Below are 17,787 nucleotides of genomic sequence, written 5' to 3'. Positions count from 1 at the left end.
AAGTGACGTGGAGCTGGGTTTCTAATTATGTGTAAGTGAATATTCGTATATGTATGTATGTATGTATGTATGAACATACATACATATATAGAGAGTACAGCAAAGATTAGTTTATATCAATTGAAACTGAAATTCTGCCTGTGGTTTTAAAGCTTTGCAAATTACATGGCGCCCACACATGAGCTCTAAATGGAGGAAAGCTTGCTCGGCTTTGCTTTCATGAAGCCTCAAAAGTTTTTCTCTCTGCTTTGTGCGACAATAAATAGCTGCGCTGCCAAGACCCCCATTTCATTTGAAGTTTGATCTTGTTTGCGTTCACACATATTTTCGTGATAAAAAAATATAAATGTCAAAGTTGGTGCTATACGGCATGGACATTAGTCCTCCGGTTCACGCTTGCCTTTTGACACTGCGCGCTCTGGGATTGGAATTTGAGTACATTGAAGTTAATCTTGCCGCTGGAGAGCAGAATAACGAGGAGTTTCTAAAGAAGAATCCTCAACACACTGTGCCCCTTCTTGATGATGACGGAACCTTAATTTGGGACTCCCATGCCATTTGCAGCTATCTTGTGGACAAGTTTGGCGAATCTGACGAACTCTATCCCAAGGATTTGGTTAAACGAGCTCATGTGCAACAGCGTTTGTACTTTGACGCCAGCGTGCTCTTCATGCCCTTGAAAAACATTTGTGGTCCATTCTTTTATAAGAACGTGACCACAGTGCCACAAGAGAAGATTGACAACATCAGAGATGGTTACAATCATTTGGAGACTTTTCTGGGAGAAAATCTGTATGTAACTGGTGATGCCCTGACTATCGCCGATTTCTGCTGTGCGGCTACAGCCTCATCTCTGCCGGCCTTCCTAGAAATTAATCCTGAGACGTATCCGAAAATTACCGCCTGGCTGGCTCGCCTTAGTGAACTGCCTTACTATCAGGAGTCCAATGCCAATGGTGTCGACAAATACATTAGCATATTCAAGGACGCATTGACTATTGTGTGATAGTAAATTAACTGATATGCCTACTTTGGGTTGACATATGTATAATTATTTAACTACAAGTACATTGTTTTAATGGCAGTTATAATTATTTTTAAATATATGTTTATCGATAACATATCCCTGTCTTGGTTATCTCTTAGTTGCTTATGCTGCAGCCCTGGTTGCTTGCCGTTAAAATTTGAAAATTTGCTTGGCATTTAAAGAGATGTAAATTAATTAAGAGAGATTTCAATAGAGATGGGAATAGAAAAAGTATTGGCTTAAATAAGAAATACAATTTTATAGTTATCTTCTTTATGTTTAATTTCTATTTTTGGAGTGCATGTTATTTTCCACTTTTTGTTATCTCAGAGCTACAAACAATTGTATGTGGACATACGAATGATTATGTATTTGTTTGTGTGCGTTAAGTGATAAGACTGGCATACACTGTAATATGTATGTAGATGTTTGAGTGTGTGTGAGCGCATAAACAAACAAGCAAACTATTATTTATTTCAATTGGCATCACTTTGTGAAAGCTTTCGTTTATTCTATCTGATTCAAATGCAAAAAAAGCTTATCTATCGTTATTTAAGTTTCATTCTGTTGCCACATATAAAAGCTGACAACGCCTGGTTTTTTTTTCAGTCTGTTCTCATTCGAGCTGTTCACTGATCATAAGTACATATTTGACATGTCGAAGCTTGTGCTTTACGGTGTGGACGTTAGTCCTCCAGTGCGTGCCTGTCTGCTGACCTTGAGAGCCCTTGAGTTGCCATACGAATACATAGAAGTCGATCTCTTTTCACGCGAGCACTTCAAGGAAGACTTCCTCAAGAAGAATCCACAGCACACTGTGCCACTACTGGACGACAATGGTACCTATATATGGGATTCACATGCGATTTGTTGCTATCTGGTGGACAAGTACGGCAAAAATGATGAGCTCTATCCTAAGGATGTACTCAAGCGGGCTCTCGTCAATCAACGGCTGTACTTTGATGCCAGTGCCTTGTTTATGCCATTGAGGAACATCAGCGTACCATATTTTTACCATAATGTGACTGAGGTGCCACAGGAAAAGCTTAATAATGTGAAGGATGGGTACAGGCATCTGGAGAACTTTCTGGGCGAAAATAAATATTTGAATGGCGATGCCATTACCATTGCTGACTTTTGCTGTGGGGCAACTGCATCGTCTTTGCCGGCAGTGCTAAAAATGGATGCCGAAGAGTTTCCTAAAATCGCAGCTTGGCTTCGACGTCTCGAAAAGCTGCCTTACTATGAAGAAGTCAATAATACTGGTGCTCAGAAGTACATTGAAATGCTGAAGAACAAGTTTACATATGTCTAACTAATTATTCAATACACGATTCAATAACATTTCAAAATAAAAATAAGCTTTTATCGATATGCTATCGCTTTTTGATTGCTTATCAAAGGCATCTTTCCCAACACTGTTCGCGCGCCATTTGAATTTGAATGCGACCTGTGAACGTTTTAAGCTTTTGATATTACGCAAGATGACCGTAAAATGATTGTGATTTATTTAAATGAAGCAATACCAAAAGGAAAGCGATTGACTGTGCGAAATTGTGTCAATTAACGTGGAGTGCAGTTCATTAAACGGGCAGCACGTACACAGGGCCTCTGCTGATAGCGATTTATTGTATTTACATGAGCCTCAAATCAATTTTCACCACGTACTGCGTGATGGCGCCATTCAGTCAACCAAATTGACTTAATTGTGCTGTAAATATTTATAACTGTCTATCGCATTGCAGCATTTTTCTTTACACATTTTCCCCAATACAATTTTTACGACTTTTCCTTATGCAGAACCTTGACCTGAATTTGATTGCCAAGCAAGTTCTAGACTTGGACTTGGACTGGGACTCGGACTCGGACTCGGACTCACTTTCAAAATACAAAAGAGGCTCACGCACAGTTGGAGATGTAGCAAACATGTTCTAATATGCAATGCCCAGCTAACTGGTCAAGAGATTGTACCAAGTGGATTGGAAAACCGCAAACAAGCACGCATGGAAAGTTTAACTAGCCTATACAAGAATTTCTGAAGCACTCAGATGAATAAGTAGTGAAATTAATTTGTCGTCTAACTTGCAAGTTGGCGCCCCAAATTGTGAGGACTACTCGGTATGACTCAGTGCGGTCCTAGCACGCCCAGCATGGCTCTCGATCCGCTTGAGCTTCAGTACCAACTTCAAGTTGAAGACCAACTCGAAGTCCAACTATCGCTATCTATTTATGGTGAAGAGGAAATCAAAAACACACATACCAACACACATGTACACACAACTGGGCAGTAAGTAGTCTTTCATACTGGTTTGTTGTTGGCTTGGCTATGAGTAGCTTCTGCCAATGTCTCGCCTGCCAATTGTCGACTGCTGGCAGCTCCGCCTCCTCCTCTTCTCTCTCCTTTTGCTTCTCTGCCTTGCCTTGCCGTTGTCTGTGCGAGCTTGCACAGTTTGCTTTTATCGTGCGCCACAGCCGTTGGCCACTTTAGTTGGATTTGAAACGTTTGCGCACGCGGTTGTTGCTGCTTCCCGCCAAACTCGAAAACGCGAACAAAACGTGCAACTAGCGACGTGCGACGTGCAACGGTCTTGTAACGGTTTCTACTCGGTTTCTACCTGAAGGATAAATCGTGAAAAACGTGTCAAGAATTTCATTTCATGAGCCTAAAAACAAACCTAGACTAGAAAAGTGAGTTGAAGTTGCAGTTCACAAATATGCAAAGCCCCAGCCCGCTTGACTTGAAAGTGGAAGTGGAGTGTATAGCCGGGATGTGGGTCAAGGAGCATAGTTCAATTCGCGTTGTAGTCGCAGTTGCTGCTGCTACTGCTGCTGCTGCTGCTGCTGCTTATGTAAGCAGACGCAAGAATATGTGTAATAGCAATCAAATTCGCTGTTTTTCAATTGTTATGCTAACGACATTCAACGACTTTCTATAGCGCTTGTTTTCATCAACGAATTTGATTGATTTTTGTTTTTGCTTTATTTTTGGTTCGGGCTCAATATCACATGCACATCACGGATGGCCACCACTTGCACTTTCCTTTGCCTTTCCCAATTTATATTACTATCATCATCGTCGTCATCAACATTGCCGTTGGCCGTTTCAAATTAGCTATGCAACGCCATGTCGATATTGCGGGTGGTGCAATGCGCGCACATAAAACAAAAGACTGAGGGCACGAACTTGTTGCGACCGCGCGCACAAGTATGCACAGGATTTGCCTGTACGTGTGTGTGTATATGTGTGTGAGTGGGCATGTTGTCGATGATGCCAATATTTAACGCGTGAAATTATTGTTTAAATTACAATTTTAAATTTGTAAAACCAGTTAACCCGAATTTCATTTTCATTTTCGCAGTGCATTAAAGAATTTTGTTAATCGACTCGTCGGCTGTCAAACAGGAAATAAAATACAACTTGCGGATATACTATATACGAGTATACTATATATGCATGCATGTCATGTGCTCCAATTAAAGAGCTGGTACTAATTCGCCATAAACTTACAAAGCTTTTCACTTGTGGCATACCACACCGACATTTGTTGCGTGTTCACTTGTTGCTGATGTTCAAGGCGTTTGCTCTTGATTTTCTATAGAAATTAAAGCTATCCTTCAGCCGCATATGGTCAGCTGGACAGCGAGATTGGTCATTCGTCTGCCAGCTTGTTGTCTGACGCGTTGTAATTGCAACAACAATCGGCGACAGCAACATTAACAATCTCAAACAAACATTTGTTGCTTTGACAGTGATATTAAAAGTGCGCCCTGGCAGCAATTACAAATTCTCTCTCGTTATGTGTGTGCTTGCTGTGGATTCTGCGACCCAATTTCTCTTTCATGGCTGTCAAACTTCGTGGCTAATCATTGGTCATGGCCATAGTCATGACCACTCCCCTCTGTCTGGTCTCATCATCTGCCACCAGGCTCGACATTATTTGCATATAATTCGCGTGGCTGCGCAGAGAAAATCGCTGAATCGCTGATTCGCTCTGCTTTGCTGGAGCAACCCTTGCCATGCAAAGCGCAAAGCGCAAAGCATTTAATCAATATTGATTTGAGCCTGCGGTTTGAACCAGTTAATAACAAACAGGCAGTTCCAGTTGCTCAAGCCTGGTCAAGCTGGCGGCACTGGGAAAGTGCATTAGAATGCATGGGTTGGGGTGGACTGCTTTAGCTGGGTGGCAGCAATGCTGTGCAACCGGCTGACTGCCAAGTTGCATCATCCTCTTAGTAAGTAACTGTGCCAGTGCTCTAGGTGGAGTTTGCATGCTTTGTGTACACAGTGCGAAAAAATCAATCGATTTCCCATTCCCAATCCATGTGCTTCATTTGCAACGAATACGAGTAGAAAATGCTGATACCAAGAATTAAAATCTTGCTTTAAAAACTGTTTTATCAACATATAGAAATATAGTGCTTATATTATTACTACTACTACAAACTAGTACAATTAAAATCTGCATTAATTGCGGAATAGTTGATTAAAATTGAATTTTAGTTTGGGCATCAATTCTTTATCGTGTTCATATGCTAATTTTTCTCTGTGTGTATGGGTGGTAAAAGTGCGTCGAGAAATTTGCTGATGACCAGTCGAACACAAAAAGTGTTCCATTTTGGGCGAAATGCGTCGTTAGGCAGGTTTGTGCAAGGAATTATATACCGATTAGCTAGGAGATGCTTTCACTGCTTTCCACGCACTGCAACAATTCGAATTTGACTTACAATTCGACATTGAATTTGAGCATGAATCTGCTAAGCTGCAAATTGTAGAGCATGTAAACTAAATGTGCTGTTAACGGTGCTTTAACAACAAAAATTGGCCCGCCAAGTCGAAGCCAAGAGGCAGTCGAGGCTTTCTTCCACAAAACTCGATTGAATGATTCTATTATACATGTGTCGCAAACCTGTTGCGAGATCGCGTTTTTAATGTGCATTCTCTTTTAAGATCTGCTGTTGCTGTTATACAACAGTTAAATAATGGCAAATGGCAATTGTCTTGCAGTTATTTGGCTAATCTCAAGTTTGTTGCCTAAGTCTTTCGTTTCTTTATTGCAGCATGCGTGTCTCCCAGCTGCTGCCTCAACTGTGGTTGCTCATCTGTTGCCTGATATGTCTAATACGCACAGCTGCTGCGCTCAATGAGGCCTCGGCCACACAGCTGGCGGACGCCGAGGCGCAAGTTGCAGCAGAATCGGATTGGGAGGCTAATGCGCCGCATATACGTAAAAAGCGTCTTGTTTGGATTACGGACGATGGGCGCTTGGCATTGCCACCGGGCACCTCGCTCACATTTACGCCGACAATTGCCATGCCACTGGTACGACATCCGCCTGAAGGCTTCTTCTCCAATCTGACGATAAGTTTCCCCGTGACAAGTGAGTGCACACAATTCATCACTCTCTCTTTCAATCGAATTTACGTATGATTGCTCAATTAATGCACTTTTCTAGTTGACTTCGATAAGCTCGGACTGACGGACAATCAGAACCCATTAGGTGATTTGCCTTTCTTCGCCAGATCCTTTGGCCATGGCGCAGGGCAAATGGTTGGCGAGTATGTTTCACGCTATTTGCATATTCAGCGTCGCAAGCGTGATCTCAGTGAGCAACGTAGTAGCTCCGATGAGAAACCCTTTAAGGTGCGTGAGGAGCTGCTCAATTATCCAGAGCTTCCAGCTGGTCTGAAGCACATATTCCATGGTGGCGAGCGTGTGCTGCTTTATGGCGTCGTTGAGGATTTCCTCGCCACCTTTGGTATGGATGGCAAGGCGTGTCTGCTGCGCACCATCTGTGAGATGCATTCGCGCAGCTTGGACAAGTTTGGCGTCTTTGGCGAGATGACAAAGCTCTTTCTCACGTGAGTAGCAAAAGCAAACTAATATAGTAAATTATGATCTTTATTGTTGTTATCTTTGGTGTTTTAAGGGTTACAAAGTCGCCTTTTGCCGAGCTCATACCGGAGTATGTGCGTGCACAGCATGTGGGTGAAGGCAAGCAGGCGCCTGGTGAATGTTTCCCCTACTACAAGGCCTGTCCCAAGAGCATCTTCAAGGCGCTGGCCAACAAGTACAGTGCTCAAGCAAAGCCAATGGCAGCGAAGACGACGACGACTACGACGAGTACGACGACAGCAAGGCCTGCGGGTGAGTACCAGGAGCAGCAGGCCGTACTGCTGCCGAACAATAAGGAGCAGGATCAACAGGAACAGGAGCTCAATCGCAACGTGGTGTACATGTGATTGATTGGCAGGACCTCGTCTAGTTTAAGCGTCAACAAGCAACGTTCTGTTGCTGAAATGAGTGCACATTGAAAGTCATTAACTATTTAACACATTATTATAATTGTAACTATTTATATTGTATTGTAACTATTTATTGAATAGCTTGTAGGTCATGTTGTTAACTCTTAGCGCATTATTTGTTATATACCCTGTAAATAAACAAGTCCCACGCATCACATTCGATTGTGTTGAAACTGCAAAAACATATGAAAATTGAGAGATGTAGACATTACAAAAAATTCCAGCTGGCACATCTGTTTAGCCAGCAGTAAACATACGCTATTGTTTATCGCGTATACGCAATGTGAGCCGTCCACACTGTATGGAATTTGATATTTGATACGAAGCGACTTCAAATGAGGCCAAACATTTGCTTTAGCCGATCCCAGGGTATATAGTTCATGTAATAGAACATGGATACGTTACGTGCAATCGTGTCCAGCTTTAGCGCCTCCTGCATCGAATGCTGCTGGCAGTTGCCAAACACCATAAGCTTATGCGTTGCATCCGTGTAAATTATGTTAGTGTGTATGTTGAGAAGCTAAAATTAAAAAAAAAAAACAAGATGTAAAACCTGTAGTACTGTACAAAAGAAAAACCAATCAACTGACTATCGGATCCTAATTAAATTCACAGAAAGCTACCAGCATAAGCCTTTATGCATGATCTTTGTGTCAATACATGTAATTCCCACTTGACAATAAGTTAAAATACCCTTCAATCCTGCCTATTTAAATATTCATCACCTATTCCTTGAGTATTTACCTCCATAAAGAGCGTGGGCAGTGATAGATTGCAGTCGCAGCTCATGCTGTAGCGTAAGCGAAAGAAGTGCAGTCCCTTGATGACGAATATATCAGAGATGTCGGGTATATTGTTGCCTAGACCGATCTTGACCAACAGCCGCAAAACGTTGCGATACTTGACCATGCGATCGTCTTGCACGAACTGCATGCGCGGCACGTACGGACAGAAGCTACGATTGTCATATTGCGGATACACCTGTAGCAGGGCGAGCCAGTAGTAGACGTTGTTGCAGTGCGCCCAGGCGGGGCCGGAGGGCACAAACGAGGGCAGAGGAAACTCGGAGAACTTGAACTGCAATGCCGGCAAAAAAACGAAGGATATGATGCTGGGCATCCCGCCGTCGCGTTGCTCACATGCCAATATCTCGTGCACAAAGCCCTGATCTCCAATCTCATGGGTGCGATAGCTCAGCTTGTAGTGCACTTTACTGTCGCAGTAGACGCTCTTCAGCTGGTTGATGGCATCACGCAGATTCCCGCGTAGAAGGACCTGAACTAGCTCCGGATTCACATAACCCTTCGTAATCATCGGATGCGTGCTGGACGCATATAGATTAATGTAGCCCGGCTGGGAAGCATTGAAGATAGGAGTCACATGGAATGGCATTTGGAAGCGTAAATACTGCTCGAAATCGAGCGGCACGTCGATCTTGGAGCCTCTGTAAAACGTGGCCGTGGTTAGCAGGTGCTCCAGCACAGACTTGTAGATCCAATCCTTTTTGCTCATCACATCGCTAATCCGCTTGCAAATGAATTCCGCGTCCACTAACCAATCGGCGTCCGAGTCCTCGATCTCCATTAGATCCGACACCCATTTAATGCCGTCTTGAAAGTAAGAGTAGCCGTCGGGTAACAGCAAGGGGGAACTCGCCGGTTCTGCGTCACATTTCGTTATCTTCTGATCGCCCATGTTTTCAATGCTGTCGCAACTGGAAGCTTTCTGAGCTTGAGTCAAGGAACAACAAAACCGAAAGCCCCTGTTTTTTTTTAATTTGCTTGAAATATGATAGGCACTTTATTGTTCATGCGCAGAAAAAAATTTCGCATATGTGCAGCCAGTCAAGTCAGCAGCAAAATGGACCTATTTCCAAATTTATTCTTAACACTTTCTGCGAGTTGACGTTTTGAATGAACGATGTGGCGGTTGTCAACTAGTTATGCAGCTTTGCAACACTGTAAACGGCGAATGAGAGTAGTTTCATCGCATAGTATCGATGTTGTTATATCGATGATATCGATAACATTTCGCACAGCTGATTGCGTGTTTTATCACGCGTACGCGACCGACGAAGGTGCTTTCTTTGCGTTATTTACAAAGTTTGCAGAAACATAAGCACCAGCAGGACAGCGGCGTCTCCACAAATGTGTGAAAAAAGCAACTGAAAAGTGTAATACGCTTGTGGCAGGTGAGTCTCTTTTTGAAAGTAGGCATGCCCATCAAGCCTCGCTATTGCGAGGAAAATACCAACAACAGTTGGACAACAACAAAAACAGCAACAAAGGCAACACCAACCCGGTCAACGCCAAATTAGAACAACAGCAACAATAACAGTGAAACAACAACAAATTTCACTGAGTCAGAATCGGACCATTGTTTGATAATGATGAATTGTGTATTATCGCAAGCTCACCGCTTCAGATGATTGGCAGCCGGCGTGGTCGTCGTAGTTGTTGTTGTCGTTGTTGTTTTTGTTTATATTACGTGGACGTGGCGCAATATAATTTAATCTTTGTGGAGCCCTAGTGATTAAATATTTGTTACCCACGCCCGCAGGTAATTCAACACAGAGTATTGCCATGGACGACCTGGACAACATAACGACAACTGGTCCGCCGTTGCCCAGTGCGGATGCCACAGTGATTGGCGGCGGCTCCCAGAGTGATACCTCGGAAGAGGAGGAGTATTTGGATAACAGCATCGAGTTGAGGGGCTATTTGAGCAAATGGACCAACTACATATATGGATGGCAGCCACGTTACATTGTCCTTAAGGATGGTACGCTCTCCTATTACAAATCTGAGTCGGAGTCGGACTTTGGCTGTCGTGGCGCCATCAGTCTATCCAAGGCGACCATTAAGGTGCGTAGCAAGTGCTCTTAATTGAACTAATCAAAAAGTAATGGGCGTCAGCTGTGTGAGGTCAACGTAGCAGCGTCGTCAGCGCAATCAATGCAGCGCAATCAATTAACGTTCGAATGTCGCCACCACTAACAATCAGCATGCCACATACAAGTGACAAAAATAAACCAAATTGATGTCCGCCCTGTTGATGGGCGTCCCTCAATTGGTTATTCTTAATCTATTTTTATTGTATTGTAAACAATGATTCATGTTTGCTTTGTTTGCAGGCCCACGAGTCCGATGAGTTGCGCTTTGACGTGGTCGTCAACAACCTGAATAATTGGTGTCTGCGCGCCGAGACGAGCGAGGATCGCATGCATTGGGTGGAGGTGCTACAGCTGTACAAGGAGGGCACGGGTAGCACAGACACTACCTCATTGCGTCGCCATGGAAGCACAATGTCACTGCAATCGAACACAATTTCTCTGGCCAGTGGCGGCAGCTTAAAGAGAACACTACGCAATTTGCGCGAGAAGGTCGGCGAACTGGAGACCTTCAAGGATATACTCTTTGGCCAAATTGAGACACTGCAACGCTACTTTGATGCCTGCTCTGAGGTGAACAAAACCAATTCACAGCCGTTGGATTTAGGCGATGGCCTTAAGCCCATTGATTTCAAGGTGAGACTGTTTCCATGAACAGTTTTTCCGTCTGACTAACTATTGATGTCTTTGCAGGGTGAGTCCATCACGTTTCGAGCCACGACAACTGGTGTGCTGAGCACCCTGCAGCATTGCCTGGAAATCATAGCTGAGAACGATGAATCATGGAAACGCAAATTAGAGCGTGAAATTGATAAGCGTCGTCGCGCCGAGGAACAGAATAAGTAGGTTGACCTTGTAAATACGCCTAAAATACTTTTGATTGTGTCAGTTTCAAATTGTTTGACATTTGTTTTGCAGAAAGTTCATGGATGAAATTGAAAAACTTAAACGTTTATCATATCCCGGCCCAGACTTTGAGGTAAGCAAACAGTTGAGCAAATTCACACGTGTCTTTCGGCCAGAAACGCGCTCATGGCCGATTTCATTGTGCGTCTAAGTGAAAAAGTTTTATATGCAAATTGTAAACATCAACCATAGAGAAACGCCGTCATAATTCGTTGACGTTAGGCACTTGCAACACGCCCAGACGGCATGGCTCCCACCTCCGTCTCTCTCGCTGCCAACCAGTTTACAATTTACCAAAAATAAGCACGACGTGTCTGTTGATGGTTGATTGTATTACAATTTCAGAGTACGGGCCAAGTATGCCACATGCCGTGCAATTACTTAAACAATTTGTTGATCTGTTTACAGAAGTGCTCCCTCATTCGATATCTAATTATAGTGGTAGTCGTGTTATTGAGTCGTGTGTTCTGCATTGATTCCATGTCATGTTTCGGATTCTTATCAAGCTTTAATTGCTACCACATCCACTTGTCCAATTGTCCAACTGTTTACATCCGCAGGTCTTTAATTGGCCTGACGTTGACAGTATGGAGAGTTAGCTTCTCTATATGCATGGGTATGTGGAATATTTATTACTTCAATTCAATTGCAATGCCGAATGAATTTTTTTTATTTTGTCATTTCTATTTCCATTTCCATTTTACATACAAGTATTCCTTCACTGACTCCACTTGCTGGGCTTCATTTGAATTTACTAGAACGCGAGTTCGTTCACTTTGCTGACAGCTCAAGCGCAAACAAATTGGACTCAGGGCACATTAACATTAAACTATTGGACACTTTGAGGTTGCAGAAGTTTTTCAAAGAGCCAATAATAGTAGGTCATGTGTAGTTGACTTTGTTACTTGATTTGGCAAGCGTCCATATTTATTTGGTAATAATTATACCCTCACTGAAAGACACTTTAGGTTACTTCAATGATTTGTTTAGCGTTTCAAATATTTTATATGGGGAATTTTAAGCCAAATTTATAAAAAAATTCGTATTATGTGAAATATTTCAACTTTGCTCCAGTCAAGAAGCTAATTCATATTCATATTTATGCATTTATTCTGATGTTCTTTTGTTAAAGGTCCATTACGATAAAATTAAAAAAGTCTGTCCGCGATATTATCGGTGTTATAGCAACGTTTGTTCCTTGTTACTGAAGCTATGTATCATGACATTTTATAAAGTTGCTGAAATGTGATTAAAAAAGTATCATATTTCACCTGTAATAAACACAGACAGTTTAGGGGCTTTTTCTTTATTACGTTAAGGGAACCCGGTTCCATCGACTTGATGTCTGTTTTATAAAGTTTGTATACAATGTAAAATATCTTGAATTAAGTTATCCAGAAAACTAAATTAATATCAAGTATACGTTTGTTACAAACATGCATTCTTTTGATATTGCGATTTTGTTGCGCGCCTATGCAATAAGAGTGTACCATATTCGTGTTGCGCTCTTAACCCTTGCAGCTCTTGTTTTGAGGCTGCCTTTAAAGTGTAGCTTGGGCTGGTCATCGCGAGACAGGGCGAAAGAGAGCAACAATATGGCTGTAGTATTTATTTAGCTCGTTGCGTATGACTCGATTGTTAGTTGACTACATTGGTCAGTCAAGTCTATTCAGTCGGCGGGCAGCGATCGTGTTGCGAACATAAACAAATTGTGGAAACAAAAAAAAAAACAACAACAAAAACGAAAAACAATAGTGAATTTTTTGTTATTTTGTTACTGTTGTTAGCTTTAATAAACTGTTGAATTGTGGTTGCTTGCGGTCTCTTGGCCAAATTAGCAAAGTTTGCATTCGCATTTGCATTTGGTTAACTAGTGCGCGCTTTATTTATACAAATAAATATGCCCTCGGTGCGGTTTCAATGGCGTTGCGGCTACAAGCTGCAGCACGGCAAAAAAAATGTGGTATGTGTCCCATATCAACAAAAGGCTCCCTCAAAAAAATATGTTCCGCTCCGTGAGAAATAATCCGGCCCAGTTTAATTCTCACCAACACATTGATTTATTATTATACGAGTGCTTGTAATCCTTTCGTTTCAAAGCTTTTAAGCTTTTGTTGTTGCGTGCTTTCGCTCTTTCTCTCACTTGATGTATTCGTGCCTCTTTCGCCTCGCTCTCTCTCTCTCTCTCTCTGCTAGTGAGTCAGTTAACGAGATGCTAGTGCTTTGTTGCTTTTTTGGGGCCATCCAGCAACAGTTTGTTTTGCGTGCTCGCGCCTGACGGAAGGACTCCGCTGTGATTCCGCATTCGCATTCACAGAGCCAGCTGCCCTCTCGACCTCAGATATTTTGCACGCGCTCTCTCTTGCTGGCTTGCTCACTCTCTCTTTTACTTGCGCTCAGTGCTGTTCAAGGAGCGTGGTAAGCAGCGCGGGTAACGATTTATGGTCGCGACAATGACTTCATCGCTTCAATAGTTGGCCCACTTCCTGTATCCTGTTGTCTGTAGCTTATATCCTGTTGGATATGCTTGAGTAAACCTTTTAAAGCTTTTCCGCATTAATTAATAAATTTCATTTAAACAAATACCGAGTCTCTACACACACGCGCCAACGATAGAATTTATGAGCGCCAGACAAAAACAAGACCCGTCTCGTTTTTAATATTCATGACACAATAGAGCGCGCGCCTTTAAGATATGAGTTGTGTCTATTATGCTCAATCAATTAGGTATGCTGGTGTTGTCCAACGAGCTATCCCAATGTTGGTTGGGATTTTTCTTGGGATACGCCATTAATTTAAACGCGTCACGTTTCGCATTTCTTAGGCTTTTGGCCAGTTCAACGCGCGCGATTTCGTCATTAAAATTAATTAGGCCGAACCTTCCATTCAAGTATTGCTTTTGATAAACTTGACTCACTTATACCGCACACAGTCTGACTTGCTAATCAATCCACACTGCACATTCTCTTTCGATTTGACAGGAGGGTCCACATTCCACACTGCCCGAGGATGAGTTCTTTGATGCTGTTGAAACGGGCCTGGAGAAAATCGAGGAGGACATGCAGCTGCGTTTTAAACTGAGACTGCAATCGCAAATCTCACAGACTCTGGTCAATGTTCCACACGAGGCCGTTGCCGAAGGCGAGGAGGCACGGGAGGAATTTGGCACTGGTGCCGAGGCGCAATCTCACGCCCTTTGGCCGGAGGTAAGCCGGAAATTGTACACTTAGAGAATCCCATCAGTAACAGCGTCTAATTCAATTTTGAATTTTACAGATTGATCGCGTGTGCAAGGAGCAGCTGCATAAAGCTCGTGAAGGTGTTGGTCAGGATGGCAATGGCTGGCAAATCTTTGCAGATGAGGGTGAAATCAAAATGTACAAACGCGAAGAGGAGGTCAACGGCATGGTCATGGATCCTCTCAAGGCCTATCATTCAGTCAAGGGTGTGACGGCGCGCGAAATGTGTCATTATTTCTTTATGCCCGAGTTCCGCAACGACTGGGAGAGTGAGTATTTTAAGCAGACACGCAGCTCAAGAGCAGTCACCAATAATGATATTTAAACATTTCAGCTACTCTTGAGGATTGCACAATATTGGAGAAAATCTCAGCGGACACATTGCTCTTTCTGCAAACCCACAAACGCATTTGGCCCGCCAGCCAGCGTGATGCACAATTCTGGTCGCACATGCGAAAGATTAACGACGGCCTCGAACCTGACACCCGCGATATGTGGGTTGTCTGCAATAACTCCACGGAGTATGCCAAACAGGAGGTGAGCTTAGAAAGTAGGAATTATATTTAATATATTATTAATGTTGTGTCTCTTACAACGACAGTCGAAGAATGGCAAATGCGTGCGCATCTTTCTAACGGTCATATTAGCCTGCCAAACACATTTGCCGGATGGCTACGTCAAGGGTCAACCTCTGAGTCGAGACGATCTAACCTGCAAAGTGACCTACTGTTCTGTGGGTAGGTAGAGTTTCACTTATTTGGGTTCTCTTGGTATACTAATGCTTAACTTTTCGATTTTCACAGTTAATCCCGGTGGCTGGGCACCAGCGAGCGCCTTACGCGCTGTCTATAAGCGTGAATATCCCAAGTTTCTGAAACGCTTTACCGGCTATGTGATAGACCAGTGCAAGGATAAACCGATTATGTTCTGAAATTTTGCCATAAGCAACAAAGCAATCAATCAACAAATCAACCAATCAACCAATCAAAACAACTATGTGTTTATCGTCGTCGTCTAATTATTTTCTAAGCCGCAGCAACAACACGTTAACAGTTGTGAGTTGTGTTTTGAACACCCCTCGTAATAATCCTACTACCATTACTCTCTACTGTGTAAATGTGCTTTAAGTGAAATGTTAGAATGTTCATTTTGTAATCCAAGTAAACCTGTTTAGCCTTAAGTTATTGCTAAGTGATAAAATGGAAACAGACAAAAGCCCAAACACACATCAACACAAGCACGAAACACAATCATTGTATAGCGCTCTCCTTGTGTTATAGCTCTATTGAAATGCTTTAAATGCAAAAATTGCAACAAAGAAATGTTTGTTTTTAGGAATGAGAAAAATAATATAAGTTTTGTTCATTTCGATACGCCTGAATCTACATTAAAAAGTCTGTGTTCTTCATTTTTTTTATCGAAACAATCAACAAACATTTTCAAAGTGTCGAATGTAAATAAAAGCGATTTATTGTTAACTAAACTGAAGAAATGGTGCACAGCTAAATATAAAATAAAAGACCAAAAGTTTTTGCTTAAGTTTTCGCATTTTTATCCATATTTCATGCCATGTATTTCGACCACAAATTGTACACAAACAAATGTACATAAACTGTGTATTCTTTTGTATTTGTTTTTTCTTTCTATGTTGTTTATAAGTATATCTTCTGATGAGTTTTACAACTTTATGTCATTTCTATCATTTCGTTTTGACGTTCGATTTCGTTATCGTTTTCTTTAAATTCTTACAACCAAGTTAATTTCAGAATTTGTAAATGCCTAAAACTGTGCAGTCTGAAATGTTGCATAGCCGAAAGAAACAATGTCTGAATAGATTGTTTTATAGTTAGTTAGTTTTGCCTACAATGTTGCCATTAAATCGTATTTTCATTATCAATATTATAATATATAATGTATTTTTTTTCTTTAATGATATTGTCATGTAGAATTGGTTTGGTTTCATCTTTGAGCTATTGCAAAATATAATCATTTATCTGTGTCTGTCTGTCGGTCTATCTGCGATGTGGTTCATAATTTGGCAAACAATCGGATTAGCTTGAGCTGCTTTGAATTTCTATAAAAGTTTGCTAAATTCTGGATCTATGAAAATGCATGCTGGTTTACGACTTTGGCTTGTTCTAAATATTCCACTAAATCCTTTATGATTTATATAATTAAATGTCATTCATATTTCATATATCGATTCTCAGCTATATACAACAGTTTCATGCATATTTGGTATTGGTTTTACAAATTAATTAAATTCATTTAAATAACTAGCTAACATTTTATTTCATTTTTCTCTTAACTTATGCAAAAATTGAGGAAAACACATACAAATTCAACTGAATTTACTACAAATACTTGGGTGTTTTGTGTTCGTGTGCATGTGAATGCGTGTCTCTGTTTATTCCCTATATGTTTGTATATATTTACTATAGTTATCATTCATGCATTATCTCGCTTTTTTTGTTATTGTGATTATGACTAGTGTTTATGCTCTGCAATTAAGAATGTCATCGAGATACCTTATCCTTTTAGTTCTTCGTAGTTCTCTTAGCTATGCAAAACATTTTAAATGCGGCCTGCCGCAGATCCACTTTTGTTTGTCCGTCCTACAACTCTTTTCTTTACATTAAATGCTTAACATTAGTCTATGCATAATGCATTAATATTAATAAATATAAGTATATGTAACTTAATGCTTGTTGTTGTTCTCATTGTTTAAACTTATTAAATATGCTGCTTTTCAAGTCCAACTAAGCATAATCAGTATGTAAATAAGTCTTATTGGTTATATTTATTTTTCTTGTTGCTTACTTTCTTTTGGGTAAAATCAAAGTGCGTTCGAAAAAGTTCATTTTACTCGTACTTGTTGTTGTAAATAGTTGAATTTTATGGCCTTATTTCTTCAATATTTATTCAATTAGTATTAGCTCGTTATTAACAATTCATTTTGTTAAGAAATGCAGCTCTAGTTTGAAGTACATTGTGTGGCTCAGTGTGTGTATGTGTTTGTGTACCTTATCTGTGTTTTAAATTGCTCACCGATATCATGTGATTTTCATTTCAATTTTTTTTTTGTTTTGGGTGGATTTTACAACAAATTTTACAATTTTGTTCAAATATTTATCGATTTGTAGTCAACAGTTTTCATTTGTTTAATTTCGTGTATTCATATTGATTTAAAAATTATGTGATAAGTTGTTTTTAATTATATGTATATATATCTGTATTTTAGACATTAATTTGGAATGCTTCCCGCTGTAGTTTCTGATTGGCACGCATACGTGGCGACGTTTGTGTCTTCGTCTTGTCGTTGGCATCCGAAAAACGCGCTGGTGGATTTATATGGTCCTGATAGTTTGGTGGATAGTTGGATATGCTAAACGTACAGGGTTCTAATTATGTTTATAGCGACT

General features: G+C 41.2%; 6 protein-coding genes across 13 annotated transcripts in view; 4 read left to right on the top strand and 2 right to left on the bottom strand.

Annotated features, from left to right (window-relative positions):
* Positions 1–283: 283 nt before the first annotated feature.
* On the top strand, positions 284–1,121 carry LOC133841597 (glutathione S-transferase 1-like). Its single transcript, XM_062274195.1, has one exon. The coding sequence runs from the start codon at positions 347–349 to the stop codon at positions 1,004–1,006; it is 660 nt and encodes a 219-aa protein (XP_062130179.1). The 5' UTR covers positions 284–346; the 3' UTR covers positions 1,007–1,121.
* Positions 1,122–1,595: 474 nt separating this feature from the next.
* On the top strand, positions 1,596–2,401 carry LOC133841599 (glutathione S-transferase 1-like). The gene has a single exon (XM_062274196.1). The coding sequence runs from the start codon at positions 1,683–1,685 to the stop codon at positions 2,340–2,342; it is 660 nt and encodes a 219-aa protein (XP_062130180.1). The 5' UTR covers positions 1,596–1,682; the 3' UTR covers positions 2,343–2,401.
* A 207-nt stretch (positions 2,402–2,608) lies between these two features.
* On the top strand, positions 2,609–7,584 carry LOC133841592 (uncharacterized). Of its 2 annotated transcripts, none has more exons than XM_062274188.1 (4): positions 2,609–3,314; positions 6,086–6,405; positions 6,481–6,886; positions 6,955–7,584. In XM_062274188.1, the coding sequence occupies exons 1-4, from the start codon at positions 3,148–3,150 to the stop codon at positions 7,265–7,267; spliced, it is 1,206 nt and encodes a 401-aa protein (XP_062130172.1). In that variant the 5' UTR covers positions 2,609–3,147; the 3' UTR covers positions 7,268–7,584. The 2 variants fall into 2 exon arrangements, with proteins under 2 accessions (XP_062130172.1, XP_062130173.1); XM_062274189.1 differs by lacking the exon at positions 2,609–3,314 and adding an exon at positions 3,465–3,715.
* On the bottom strand, positions 6,914–9,202 carry LOC133841593 (uncharacterized). Its single transcript, XM_062274190.1, has 3 exons — positions 8,075–9,202; positions 7,588–7,850; positions 6,914–7,503 (listed from the first exon to the last, which is right to left on the bottom strand). Exons 1-2 carry the CDS (start codon positions 9,023–9,025, stop codon positions 7,662–7,664), a joined length of 1,140 nt encoding a protein of 379 aa, XP_062130174.1. The 5' UTR covers positions 9,026–9,202; the 3' UTR covers positions 6,914–7,503; positions 7,588–7,661.
* Positions 9,203–9,365: 163 nt separating this feature from the next.
* LOC133841589 (ceramide transfer protein) lies at positions 9,366–15,904 on the top strand. Of its 2 annotated transcripts, XM_062274183.1 has the most exons (10): positions 9,366–9,521; positions 9,890–10,194; positions 10,464–10,856; positions 10,914–11,062; positions 11,139–11,199; positions 14,108–14,332; positions 14,403–14,634; positions 14,700–14,902; positions 14,967–15,102; positions 15,169–15,904. In XM_062274183.1, exons 2-10 carry the CDS (start codon positions 9,913–9,915, stop codon positions 15,294–15,296), a joined length of 1,809 nt encoding a protein of 602 aa, XP_062130167.1. In that variant the 5' UTR covers positions 9,366–9,521; positions 9,890–9,912; the 3' UTR covers positions 15,297–15,904. The 2 variants fall into 2 exon arrangements, with proteins under 2 accessions (XP_062130167.1, XP_062130168.1); XM_062274184.1 differs by lacking the exons at positions 9,366–9,521; positions 9,890–10,194; positions 10,464–10,856; positions 10,914–11,062; positions 11,139–11,199 and adding an exon at positions 13,012–13,089.
* The window catches only part of LOC133841585 (cell adhesion molecule Dscam2), a 49,598-nt gene continuing 47,212 nt past the window's right edge, over positions 15,402–17,787 (bottom strand). For 5 of the 6 annotated variants that reach the window (XM_062274170.1, XM_062274172.1, XM_062274173.1 and 2 more), the window contains exon 32: positions 15,402–17,750. In XM_062274170.1, the coding sequence (XP_062130154.1) occupies positions 17,603–17,750 (148 nt within the window). In that variant the 3' untranslated portion in view covers positions 15,402–17,602. Of the gene's footprint in view, positions 17,767–17,787 lie in introns of all 6 variants that reach the window. The other variant, XM_062274174.1, reaches the window with a different exon arrangement.

Source organism: Drosophila sulfurigaster, chromosome 3, assembly GCF_023558435.1.
Source record: "Drosophila sulfurigaster albostrigata strain 15112-1811.04 chromosome 3, ASM2355843v2, whole genome shotgun sequence".
NCBI lineage: Eukaryota > Metazoa > Arthropoda > Insecta > Diptera > Drosophilidae > Drosophila > Drosophila sulfurigaster.
Note: the sequence above shows the minus strand (reverse complement) of the source record. Positions and strands in the feature narration are given on the sequence as shown.